We start from the raw sequence: 14,093 nt of genomic DNA, 5'->3' as shown, positions 1-14,093 counted from the left end.
TAAGTATTTTGAAGATGTTGCTATGTTAACTTTTTACACAACATGCGTAAGTAATAATCTGTGTATTAAAGTAATATTAATATTGTTTCTTATGTAAGGATTTTGTTGATTGATTCAGGGTCATTTTAATTGCCAACTTTGCCACTTTTCACTATTGGTTAAGATGTGCACTTAATTTAAATGATAGAGCAGTTGTCTCTATAGCTTCAGTTTAACTTTGCTTTACTACCATGTGGAAGAATTTGGGGTTCGTTAACATGCTATGTTGTTGATGTTACTGCTGCAGCTACTGCTGTCATTTGCTCATAGCAGTAGAGGTAGGGAAGAGAGGGGGCCTAATGTTCCATGAATGGAAAATGCACAAATAATATACAAATTTTTTATCCTTATTAATGATGAGGACATCACAAACTACTTTTTGCTGCTAGTATGTCACTTTTATCCCTTAATTTGGTTTACTTTTATAGGGAGGGAAAAGTAAAGATGCACCTTCATGGGATCCTGTTGCCCTGAAATTCCCAGAGCGGAATACTCCAAGAAACTCTCATTGCCACCTTTCCAACAGCCCTAGAGCAATAGAGCACGCCTATCAATATGGAGGAACAGCCAACAGCCGCCAAGAGTTTGAACACTTAAAAGGAGATTTTGGTGCAAAGTAAAGTAACACACTATACTCCTAGACTCTTAATGACATGGCTGGGCTCCATCTTTGTTTGCCACATGTCATCGTTTTTACCTATCTTTCCTTTCTGTGCCACCTTAATCCTATTATGTTATCATCGAAATAAGTATGAAATAGTACATGATTTATACTATCCAAAGAATTATATTCTCTGTGACTTTCCAATTGTAAGGTTCACAAAACAATATTCTTCCAGGAGTTTACTGTATTTGACCAAAAAGAAAAGACAATCAAGGAAAGGAAGATGGAGCAAGTTTCAAATGACTCATCATCTAACCTTGATATCACCCTCCCTCTCCCATACAAATTGCTTTCAGGTTGTAAATGGGAGTGCATTCGAACTACTAGAAGGTTAATAAAGCATTGAAAATACAAATATGCTTGTTTGTCTATGACCCTCCAGCTATCTCCAACCCCATCTCCTCTTTCCAGTATTTCACAAATCTCCAGGTTATCTGATATTACTGAAGAATTATTTTTATAGTTTTAGCACCCAAATATTTTTATATAGGTCTTACATAGCTCTGTCAAATATTCATAGAGGCAAAGTATTCAATAAGAAATCTCTAATGTCTTATAATGTGCTACCTGCCTAATAGGCAGAATCAGTATTTTCTATTTTTCAGGAAGAATTTAGAGTTAATCAAACTAGAAGTTAACCTAGTAAATGTATCTTATCCATAGCCTGGGGTTAAATTTCTAGAAGGTTTTGTTTAATTTCTACACACTCAGGTGGCTGCTTTTTACACATGGTATCTACTAATTAATTTTTACTGGGAAAAAATTTTAGTCTGCATTTTAGATAGCACACAAGTGATATTATTTGTATTACTCACTAATATTTTGTCCACATGGATAAGCTTCTTTAACATACATATTTTTACTAAATTGCAGTTTTGTTTTGTTTTGTTTTGAGACAAGGTCTTATTCTCTCACCCAAGCTGGAGGGCAGTGGCATGATCATGGCTCACTGCACCCTCAACCTTCCAGGCTCAAGTGATCCTCCCACCTCAGCCTCCCAAATAGCTGGGACTACAGGTGTGCACCACCATCCCTGGATAACTTTTTTAAAAATTTTGTAGAGATGGGGTTCCACTATGTTGCCCAAGCTGGTCTTGAACTCCCAGGCTCAAGTGATCCTCCTGCCTTGGCCTCCCAAATTGCTGGGATTATAGGCCTGAGCCATGGCACCCAGCCTGCAGCCATATTTTCAAAGCAAGACACAGTAAGATCCTTAACTGAAACAACATTTCCTCAAATGTGGAATATATCCTTGTTGTACAAGGAAGTAGAGAAGAAGTTACATTTTTGAACTAGCCATGATAATGTAATATTCATTAATAATACTAAGTATGGAATAATGTTGCTTGGGATTAGATAGAATGGCTACTTATTTATTCTTGCTTACACTGTATCATTTTAAAGAAGTTAGAGATTATCCTCAGTCTCATTTTACGTATGGTAATCCCTTTCTTTTCATTTACCAGATCTCAGTTTTCCATTCGTCTGAGAACTCGTTCCTCCCATGGCATGATCTTCTATGTCTCAGACCAAGAAGAGAATGACTTTATGACTCTATTTTTGGCCCACGGCCGCTTGGTTTACATGTTTAATGTTGGTCACAAGAAACTGAAGATTAGAAGCCAGGAGAAATACAATGATGGCCTGTGGCATGATGTAAGTTGAAGGCAGAGAACAGCATTATCAGCAAATAGCTACCATTGTCAAACGGACACTCATGGGCCTCCATTACTCTCTCTAGAAATATCCATTTTAAAAGTCTGCTGCTGCACACTTAGAATTCAGTTTCAAAAAATTGTATTCCTTATAAAAGTCTTGAAGCATACTATTTAAAAAGAGACACAGGCTGAGCGTAATTATTTTAACCAAAGGATCAGTGGTCAACATAAACTGAAATTTGATTTTTAATGATTTCTCACTTTTCTACAGCCAATAGGTTTTTACTTTTCAACAATTATTACCGAGTGTCTTTTATTGGCTAAGCTGTGGAAGATACAAAGTGAATAGTAAATCAGTTAGGAAGACAGGATACCACAGTGGGAGCAGATAAATATTGAAAGAAATTGGTGGGTATGTAATGTCAAGAGTAAGCAATGTAACATGCATTATAATTAATCACAAGAAATCTAAGTGGCAGAGAACATATGTCCTGTTCTGGTCATATGTGGCCTGGTTAACTGGGAAAAGCTTCATAGAGAACATGGAAAAACATAAGCTGTATTCAGAAATTAAGCTTTAAATCATTCTGTCTAGAGGTCAGAAAATATATGGATCACTTCCTCTAATACATGAAGTGGTAAATGGAAGATAAGCAGGAAAAAAATACACCTATGTATATAAAGCAAAGAGGCCTGGAGACAACTCACAATAAAGGCATATGCTGTATAACAAAACAGAATCAAATGAGGGATAAAGTTTCTGCCATTCCAAAAACTGCATTGCCGGAAGCCTACTAAACAGAAGAGATAAACTCCTGACCTTCAGAGATGGGGCCATTTTAAAAATAAACTTTCTGAAGATTTCCCGCAGCATTGCAATAGCAAAGTTGGAAGAAAAGGAAATACAGCCTTTTCTCCAGTCTTGGAATGTACCTGAGATGTGCGATTTTCCTTCTCTTCATCCAGGTGATATTTATTCGAGAAAGGAGCAGTGGCCGACTGGTAATTGATGGTCTTCGAGTCTTAGAAGAAAGTCTTCCTCCTACTGAAGCTACCTGGAAAATCAAGGGTCCCATTTATTTGGGAGGTGTGGCTCCTGGAAAGGCTGTGAAAAATGTTCAGGTAAGCCAGGCATGACCAGGTAGAGCCATTGACCATTAGAGCCAGAACATCACCTAATTGAGGCCCTCGTTTCACAGATTAGGAAACTGGCAACTAGCATCAGTAAAACTGTAGTTTTCTGGACATGGGACATCAAAGTTAGTATGTCTTATGGGCTGGCTGGCTGCCCTGTGGCATTACAAAGTCAGAAGTAATCTTTCGATTCTAAGGTAGATGTGAAATGAAAAAGTTTCAGAGGTATAAATTATCACGAAAATTTATGTCTCAAGGGGATCTTATTTGTTCAGAAGTACCCATACTTTTAATGTAAAGGCATAACAAAAAAGAAAGCAAATCATTGCATTATACATTATTGAGTGAAAAAAAGTTTCAGATCATTATGCAAACTACAATCCCATTTTTGTTTCTTACACACACACACACACACAATTTGTAAATGTATAAGGAAATATGGTTACCCTGGGGAGAAGTGAGAATACAGTAGAAAAATATCATTTGTGTAATTCAAAAATTTAAAATGTTGCACTTATAAAAAAATTTAGCAATAAAAAGAATGCACCAAAGGACTACATTTTTCTTCACATAAATATAGGTTGGATTTTAGCAATGTTAAAAATAATTTCTAAGACCCATTAATGTATGTAGATGAAGCAAAAAAGATGGTTTACATTATAATTAGATTTTAGATAAGCAGCCCCAATTCCATGGCAATCTCTTTTTTAAAATGTCCAAATGCAGTACAAAATCAGTTATCTAAAGTGGCCCAAGTTTCATGTCCTGTGATATGATAAATTCTCAACCACAGAAACAGCTCATGAAACCAGAAATGAAAGCTGTCTGCCGTTTATTTGACTATGGTAGATTTAAGCAAAGAACTTTGCTAGCCCTCATCAGCCTTAGGTGATCTTGGCACAGCTGTCATTCTTGAGGGAAAACTAGGATACTTCTAAATATGCAATTTGAAAACCATAGCTGCAGGAGAATCACGTAAACCCAGGAGGCGGAGCTTGCAGTGAGCTGAGATCTGGCCACTGCACTCCAGCCTGGGCGACACAGCGAGACTCCGTCTCAGAAAAAAAAAAAAAAGAAAACCACAGCTGCAACTTATTGTGTCAAAGTGTAATATAAAAAAGTCCATAGCTTAATTACTACAGGTTGACATTATCAAATACAAAATTCCAGCTTCAACCAACCAGTTAAAAAGCAATTATCCAGGAAAGTACTGATCATTCAGATATCTGAAATAAATACAACAAGGAATGACTTGGTTTCCCTCAGGACTCAAACCCCCTCATTTTGCTTCCCCTTGGTGCACCTGTGTTGAGAAAATGGATTTTAAGAAATGTCTTCTTCCCTCAGATTAACTCCATCTACAGTTTTAGTGGCTGTCTCAGCAATCTTCAGCTCAATGGGGCCTCCATCACCTCTGCTTCTCAGACATTCAGTGTGACCCCTTGCTTTGAAGGCCCCATGGAAACAGGAACTTACTTTTCAACAGAAGGAGGATACGTGGTTCTAGGTAACATTAGTCGTGTTAAAAATGCTTCTTCCTGGAGATGGCTAACAGGGAATATCAGACCCAGAGTTAAAACTTAAGAATGCCAAACTCGGCCGGGCGCGGTGGCTCAGGCCTGTAATCCCAGCACTTTGGGAGGCCGAGGCGGGCGGATCACGAGGTCGGGAGATCGAGACCATCCTGGCTAACACGGTGAAACCCCGTCTCTACTAACAAAATACAAAAAACTAGCCGGGCGAGGTGGCGGGCGCCTGTAGTCCCAGCTACTCGGGAGGCTGAGGCAGGAGAATGGCGGGAACCTGGGAGGCGGAGCTTGCAGTGAGCTGAGATCCGGCCACTGCACTCCAGCCTGGGCGGCAGAGCGAGACTCTATCTCAAAAAAAAAAAAAAAGAAAAAAGAATGCCAAACCCAGCCCTAGAAGATGACCTGTTTGCACAAGAACCACCTTTCTCCTGCCTGCACTCCAAATCATACATACAGTCCCCATCCCTGTATGCGCTCCCTGACCAGGCTTCTCCACAGCTGCCAAACTTCTGGATGAAGACCACCTGGGCTCCACTAGAACGTCGATGCTGCTCCCTGGCCTGATCCATGTCAGTTTTTGGCCACCTTGCTCCTCAAGGTCTTGCTCTGCTCCTTCTTGGCATGAACCATTGTCCTACTAAAGGAAGTCCCAGTTGCTCCCCAAGACCTGCAACACCAGCAGACAACACTATCCTTCAGAAATTTTGATTTCTGGATGTTTATTACTCTCCTTGACCATTACTCTCTCACTCATTCAGTTTTTATTGTATGCCTCCCGTAAGGCAGTCCCTATGCCAGATGATGGGATATAACAGTTCTAAAAATAAATAAAATCCTAGCAGACTACACACAATCACCATCTAATTCATTTCAAGAATATTCTATGGAGCAATCACTGGGTGTGAGGAAGACACCAAAATAAGTGCCCGGAATGAGGACAGGAAAGGGTATAAAGCTGCATGTTCCCTGCTGTCAAGGCACTTAGGTACTTTGCACATGCCCCGAATAAAGAAATTACACTGCAGCCAAGTATACTTTCTAAACCACCACCATATCCAGCACAACACCCAGAAGTAGTATTTCCTCTCTTGTCTAGCTCATGATTTTACTTTCCTGCCTCACCCACGGTTACCCCTACAGTAAAACACCTACACTTACAATTCTCAGCCTTTCATGGAATTTCAGTGATAAGAACTCTTAATGGTTTGGACAGCTGGGAATGCGGAGCAAACTGCACAATTTGTATACTTCTCCATGAGCATTAACTAATAGCAAGAAAAAATTTTAAATGATTTATAAGATACGTTAAATGAACAGTATTTAGATGCCCTGGTTTGCAATGAGTCTCTTGGAGTAAACACAATTATTCTTAATCAGAATTTTATTGGATCACCTCAGTAACAGCTCCTAAATACTTTCTCTGCTCTTTCTCCTCTGAAATGCCGTACAGCACTGGCACCAGTTAGGTTTTTGTTTAAGAATTATTTTAAAATACAGGTCCGATCAAGACAGCTGTCTTGCTCAGTGACTGCAAAATAAAGCCTAACTTCCATACTTCAGCACTAGAGCCCTTCCCAGTGTGGCTCCCACTCACCATGCCTCCTTCTCCCCTGGCAGGGACAGTCCAGCCACAATGGCCTTCACAGAGTTCTCCAAGCATTCCAGCCTCTGTACCTGTGTTCAGTCTACTTTCTGTGCCCAGATTGCCCCGTCCTCCTCACTTGTGAAATACTCAACAGTGCTGCTGCTATTTGGAATTAATTTCTCCTCCCCTGAGCTCCCATAACACATATTTTGTGTGCTGTTGCCAGCCTCACACTCCACAACAGGACGGATGCGTTAGTTATCTTGGTTCCCCACAGAGCTTTCCCCAGTGAGTTTGACATGGAAAAGCCACTTTCTACTTATCTATTAAAAAATGCATCAAACTTTCAAAAACAGGTAACAAAGATATATAATTACAAAATCACACCATAGTTACAAATATGATCTTGCTGTTCTTGGGAGTTTACAGTGTTTATCTCCACAGATGAATCTTTCAATATTGGATTGAAGTTTGAAATTGCATTTGAAGTCCGTCCCAGAAGCAGTTCCGGAACCCTGGTCCACGGCCATAGTGTCAATGGGGAGTACCTAAATGTTCACATGAAAAATGGACAGGTAGTGTCTGAAAAATGTTTAATGATTTGTCTTATCTGACCTTGGATTCTAGATCTGAAGCAGATTTATTTCACAGAATTATTTCATCAATCTTCCCTAACTAAAAAAGAAAAACAGGAAAGTTGTAACATGAAATGTAAATGTGGGCAACATTTGGATTCAGCTTCCTATGTTGAAAGTTGATTTGATCAAAACAGTCATGAAAATATGGCAAAATAATATAAAAAATAATCACCAATAACAACATAAAGAGTTTTAACAAAAGAATGAGAAGCACTTTTTTTCACCAAATGGAATCAGCAAACATAACTATCAAAATCAACAAACACTAAAACATCTTTCTAAATATCTATAATATATGTATATCAGATATCACATATACATATACTAGATATGTATATATACTATATATTATTCTCAAATGATAGAAATAAAAAATTATGTTATAATTAAATGCCACTTTCATCCTAAGATATTACTAAAGAATATTCATAGAAGTATTCAAATAAATATTAAGAAAAAAGTATATTTTCATTGATGCTGCTAACTTAATATAACAGATTTTTATTTGAGTTCTAGTACATTCTATTAAATTATATTGAGCCATCGCAATAAAACATATCCCTACTTGGTGCTTACTATTTGTTGGGTACTATTCTAAATGCTTTACCTAGATTAACTCATTTAATCCTCCCAATTATCTCCATGATGTAGGTAACAGTATCGCTTTTAATTTACAAACGAGAAAACTGGGGCAGAGAGTAAGTTAAATAGGAGAGATTGGCTGTCTAGCTTCAAAGTCCATGTTCTTTACCAATACTTTAACCTGCTTCGTCTAACACACTCAATCTTTAGAAATTGAAGGGATTTATTCTATTTCTTAGTGTCCCTCTCTATTTTCTCCCCTATGAAGTTACTTTGTTCTCTCCCCAAAGAGCACCCCCAGCTGAACCTATTTCTATAGCCTGTCAAATAGTGACCCCTTGTGTTCAAATTGCAAAGTTAGTCATGTGTGCATATTTGTTGAAGTATTGCTTCACAGTGGTAAATTATTTAAGAAACTCCGTTTTATCACAATGAGGAGAAACTAAATCATAGAATGTGCCCTCTATTTTGCAGGTCATCGTGAAAGTCAATAATGGCATCAGAGATTTTTCCACCTCAGTAACACCCAAGCAGAGTCTCTGTGATGGCAGATGGCACAGAATTACAGGTGAGAAAAGTTGACTGCCCTGGGGAGCCTGCACACCCAACTGTAAGATTATGACCTGGCAGAACTTAGACTATCACTTATATGATAGGTAACACATGACAGTCTAAAAGTATCCAAGAAAAGAAAATCATGTTATTATACCATTATGTGTATAGTGAATCCACATATGATTTCAAAATATGAGTGCTGCAAAATTGTGTTGAGGAGTTGCTTAAATAATGCATAACTTACAGAGCAAAAACAAAGTAGCACAAGAATATTCTAAATACTCTCCCTCTCTAAGGAAAACGGTACAGTAATCTCTTCGTTAGACATTGTTAGACATCATTGATGATTTTAATAATATAGAAGAAAGTGTGGGCTTTATTCTGGAATAAATAAAAGCAATTACTGTGATAAATAGTCTTTCTCATGTAAAAATTCATCACTCCAGTGCCACTTATGACTGGTCTTTGCCCTGCATTTCAGTTATTAGAGATTCTAATGTGGTTCAGTTGGATGTGGACTCTGAAGTGAACCACGTGGTTGGACCCCTGAATCCAAAACCAATTGATCACAGGGAGCCTGTGTTTGTTGGAGGTGTTCCAGGTAAGTGTTGCTTAAAAAGGAAACGTTTCCAATCCAAAAAACTGAGTTCTCATAATTGTTATTGTAAAATTGAGCCATGTGTTTTCATGATGCACCTAGTTACTCAAAGGATTTTTATATACAGTGTCGTTTAAATGGAAAAAGTACAATAAAGGGACATGTAAGAACTAGACCCCAGCATTCCACCTAGTAGCTATTACTCTCCCTTGCCATGTTTGCTTATTTTTTTCCTTCCTTTCCCTTTTAAGTGCCCTCCACACACATACACACAGTGAAACACATACTCTTATTTCATCTCTAACACAAAGAAAACTCATTGACTAATACTACAGTAGGATCTGAGAACTTTGGGGGATTAAGCTTGCAGTTAATTGCTCCCCTTCCTCAGTAGGAAAAAATGCATGGTTCTCTCTGTCCATGATTAGTCTGAAATGCAAAAACAGCTGCAGACCATAAGTTGTTGTTCATTGGTAGTGACATTCCCTCAGAGAGGTTCCCAGCTGCAATTCTGTAAACATCATCAGTCACTGCTGCTGTCATCTGCCAAGAATGGTGTATAATCCAGGATTGTGACAAGACACTTATAGACAACACATAAACACCCCAATTGTTTTAAACCTCTGAAGCAAGGACCATGTCCTCATATTGAATACATTTGTTTTTACAAATGTCACTAACTTGGAAAACCTGAATGCTATGGCTGGGGAGTGGGATTTAAAAGCGAAATAACCCAGCTTTTGCAGCAGGAACTTGGTGGGGAGATTTTAATTGACCTATCATAGTTGTACATATTTTGGGGACACATGTGATATTTTGATACCTGTATACAATGTGTAATGATCAAATCAAGATAATTGTAATATCCATCACCTAAAACATTTATCTTTTCTTTGTGTTGGTAACATTACAACCCTTCTCTTCTAGCTATTTTGAAATATACAATAAATTATCTTAACTATAATTTCCCTATTGTACTATGAAATACTAGAAATTATTCCTTCTATCTTACTGGTTTTGTACCCATTAACCAAGTTCTTTTCATCTCCTTCTTCCCCCTTCCCTTCCCAGCCTCTAGTAACTACCAACTACTCTCTACCTCTCTCCATGAGATTTATTTCTTAAGCTCATACATGTGAGTGAGGACACATATTTGTCTTTCTGTGCTTGGCTTGGTGGAGGTTTTAATAATCTTCTAATAGATTATTTTTAGACTGACCCAAAAAGACAGACAATGCTTTAAAGAAGAGGGCAAGAAAGCACAGATAAAATTAAGCATCTGACCTTGGGTACTCCAAAAATAGTAACAACTAAGCACTCTTCTTTGTCTGAACTTTTCAAATACCAGTATTGACAATAATGGTAACCTAGTGTGAAAAGAAATATTTGAGACCTTCGCAAAGCAACTGTTCTTCTCCTTTGTCTCCCCATTCCACTCCCCTCTCCATTCCCCAGTCCTCTGCCTGTTCCTGACTTCAGCTTTGAAAGGATTCTGGCAAAAGCCAGCACTGCAGTTCAGGCAGGTGCAGCATGAAAAAGTCTCACATCAGTGCATATTTCTGCACATTGCTTCCCTCCAGAAATCACAACACAGTTTAAAATGTTTCACAGGTTCCCAAGGGCCTCCAGGATTAAATTCACCATAGCATGCGAGCTTCTTGATCATCTGTCTTCTCCTCATCCCTGCCTTTGGGATCTCCCCACACTTTCTGGGACTTGCAGTTCCTAAATGTTTAGTGATGGTCTCTTTGCTCCAGGCCTTTGCATAAGGGAACTGGGCCTCAATTTCTGGGAATTGTTCTTCCTTTACTCCCCTAGTACCTTTGTTAAGAAACAACTTCTCCAATTCCTCCCCAGTCTAACTCCTATTGACCTTTAGGACTCAGCTCAGACATTTACTTACATACATGCCCCTTTCCCACCAGGATGTGTACGCATACCACTGTTGTAGCACTTAGTACAGAATATTGTTGAAACTAAGTAGTACATTCCTTGATGGCAGGGAACATGACTATATCCAACACATGTAGCATAGATTGTCTATTAAGCAGTGTGCTAGGCTTTGGGAGGTGGACAAAACAAGCATGACCCTCCCTTGTGGAAGCTGGACTATTTGTCCTTCATTATGTACCCAATGTGCTTACTACATCTTTCAAACAGATATTTATCTTTGATTTTTGTTTGTTTGTTTGCTTTCACAGTCTGATCCCAGCCTCACACACTGCTATCATCCCTCACTACAAGAGTTGCTAAGCCCCACAGACTGGACAGGCAAGATGTACCTAAAGTCAAATTCAGCCTGCCTGAGACATAGAATGAATAGCAAACTTTAGCTAATGAGCCAGCGCAGGAGCTAGCAGGCCAGAGGGGCGTAACCACCAGCCCACTGCACCACTGCAGCTTTTAATTCCATCTAAGAATTAGGCAGCAAGCCTAGGACAAAAGCAATTATAATTTAAGATGAAATGTAATTAATCATATCATTTTGAGCTGTTCAAGATTAACTCCACTAAAATCATATCAGAAACCAGGCATTAAGAGGATAACTAAAGAAATTAGCTAAATAAAACCCCTAAATGCACTGAATTCTCCAAGAATACCACTCAGAACTCTGGTGACTCATTATTTCTATCCATTAAAAGCTAATGCATAAAATTCATAGAACTATAGACCAAAAAAGTCAACTTTAGTATTGATAATTTTAAAATCAAAATTAAAAATTAAATCCTTTTTTCTGCCAGATGAGTTGGCTTGCGCCTATACCCCAGCACTTTGGGAGGCCAAGGCGGGTGGATCACTTGAGCTCAGGAGTTAAGAGACCAGCCTGGCCAACATAGTGAAACCCCATCTCTACTAAAGATACAAAAAATAGCCAAGTGTGGTGGTGAGCACCTGTAATCCTTCAGCTACTCAGGAGGCTGAGGCAGGAGAATTGCTTGAACCCAGGAGGTGGAGACTGTAGTGAGCAGAGATCGCACCACTGCACTCCAGCCTGGGCAACAGAGTAAGACTCTGTCTCAAAATAATAATAATAATAATAATAAGGTTTTGTTAATGTAGCCCACCCACGGGTCTAACCATTCATTCCTCTACTGAAAATCCTGCATTATTGGTATATAGTCAAGCCTTCAACCCGGGAAACATTCTCTCTTAAAATTATGCATTAATTTCATTAATCAATTGCTTAGGGTCCTAGGGCACTATACTGTCACTACCTACAATTAATTGTGTGGTGAATTATTAACTGCTACAAGAATTATTACCTCCAGATGGTTTCCCTCATAAGCCAAAGGATGGTAATCTTGGGCAGAATCAAAACCCACGTTCTAAGTCTGGTATCCAAAGTAAGCACAAGTATTACTTTGCTTACTTTGAGGTATTACTTACCCCTCATAAGCTTTCCTGTTCACTCATTTCTTACCCAGATGATGAAGTACACTGAACAGGCTTGAAGAATAGTCACACTAATCTAGAGACAATAAAGGGAATTGATCTCTCAGGCCCCTTCCAAATCCAAACCTTTTATGATTATCACTCTACATATGAAATGCTATTTCCATGATTTATTTTCAGTACATGGTTTCTGCATATTCTTACCCTACATTGCTTAGAAAATTTATTTACAGCTGCTTGCTGATGTTTCATTTGCTGTTCTATGTTCTTTCCTGAATTACTGATTTCTAAGTGTTTTCCATCCTTTATCTGCTACTGCTTACATAGCTGTTGGCAAATAATAATAAGCTTTGGGTAAATAGATTTTAATTTTATGATATTTCTAAGCTCTCTAAATTGTTTTAAATTATATTGCTTCTATCATCCTAACACATTTAATTGTGTCTGTATAATTAATAAGTATAAGGCTTCTTCTAGATTTCTAATTAAGAGAAGAAAGTTCCCTTGGCATACCACAGGGCACCTGTGCCCACACAAAGACTAAGCAAGTTATCATTACCCTATTTATAGTTCTTAAACCCTGAGCTCAGAAAAATTAACTTTTAGTTTATGTGACCATTATTTTCTCATTATATTTTATGAACAGGCAAAAATGTGGAGGCTTAAGGGTGAAGGGTAATGCATTAAACAGAAATATTAACCAGTCCAAAAATAGTATAGAAGCTAAAATCTCTTTCCTCCTTTTTAGCAAAGCACACATTATAAGTGAGGCCCAGGTGAAATTAACTTTAAAAAAACAGGCAGATCATGAAAATTCACTGCTGAGGCTTTACATGTAAGTGGTAAATGTCAGCCTTGAAAGATAGCTACAATACACAAAAATCTGATCATGGAAAACATGGCAAAATATTAAAATTACCACATGTTCACAGAACTTCACAATGTTCCTGAGAAATGAGTCAATTATAACTATATTCCATTTTTGCAATGTAAATCATGTTGATGATATGAGCAAATATGTATATTTTTACCAGGAAGTAATATTTGGGCTTGGAATACCTCAATTGCAATCTTTGTTTTTATTTCTTGCTCTTTTCAGAATCTCTGCTGACACCACGCTTGGCCCCCAGCAAACCCTTCACAGGCTGCATACGCCACTTTGTGATTGACGGACACCCGGTGAGCTTCAGTAAAGCAGCCCTGGTCAGCGGCGCCGTGAGCATCAACTCCTGTCCAGCAGCCTGACACAACAGAACACAGCTGCCCAAATACAAAGTTCTTTAGAGCACTGAAAGAAACACAAAGCCAGCCAGGAGGAACAGCAACTCTTCCCTCTGGTGGAAGCTTTCATCTAGTTGAACAGGACTTAAATGAATCATCAGGGACTGGATATTTCTTATTTCTCATTTGGATTCTTACCTTGAGTCCAAAATGTCTGCAATGGACAATAATTGAAGGAGTGGCAAACTTACTTGTATTGAGAGCACACGCAATTCCTACTGGTGAAATTACTGTTTCTGTTTTCTAATAAAATAGAAGGGATTCTGAATAAACATTTGCACACATTTTTGAAGTGCGGCTAGATTCTCAGATTCACCTTTCTTCCAGGGAAGATAACTTTCGATCTATATAAAAATCTCTTTGTCCTAAAACTACCTTTCTTTATTTTGAAGAGACTCACTAACGTACATATCATCTAAAATTAGATAATAGATTTG

General features: G+C 38.3%; 1 protein-coding gene across 3 annotated transcripts in view; it reads left to right on the top strand.

Annotated features, from left to right (window-relative positions):
- LAMA4 (laminin subunit alpha 4) overlaps positions 1-13,941 on the top strand; it is a 150,206-nt gene extending 136,265 nt beyond the window's left edge. For all 3 annotated transcript variants that reach the window (XM_033234339.1, XM_033234340.1, XM_033234338.1), the window contains exons 32-39: positions 468-655; positions 2,170-2,359; positions 3,328-3,483; positions 4,843-5,002; positions 7,054-7,184; positions 8,304-8,397; positions 8,866-8,985; positions 13,475-13,941. In XM_033234339.1, the coding sequence (XP_033090230.1) occupies positions 468-655; positions 2,170-2,359; positions 3,328-3,483; positions 4,843-5,002; positions 7,054-7,184; positions 8,304-8,397; positions 8,866-8,985; positions 13,475-13,620 (1,185 nt within the window). In that variant the 3' untranslated portion in view covers positions 13,621-13,941. The remainder of the gene's footprint in view (positions 1-467; positions 656-2,169; positions 2,360-3,327; positions 3,484-4,842; positions 5,003-7,053; positions 7,185-8,303; positions 8,398-8,865; positions 8,986-13,474) is intronic.
- The last annotated feature ends 152 nt before the right edge of the window (positions 13,942-14,093 follow it).

The sequence above is a fragment of the Trachypithecus francoisi genome, unplaced genomic scaffold (assembly GCF_009764315.1).
Source record: "Trachypithecus francoisi isolate TF-2019V2 unplaced genomic scaffold, Tfra_2.0 Lachesis_group15, whole genome shotgun sequence".
Lineage (NCBI taxonomy): Eukaryota > Metazoa > Chordata > Mammalia > Primates > Cercopithecidae > Trachypithecus > Trachypithecus francoisi.
This window is presented reverse-complemented; position numbering and strand designations above follow the sequence as displayed.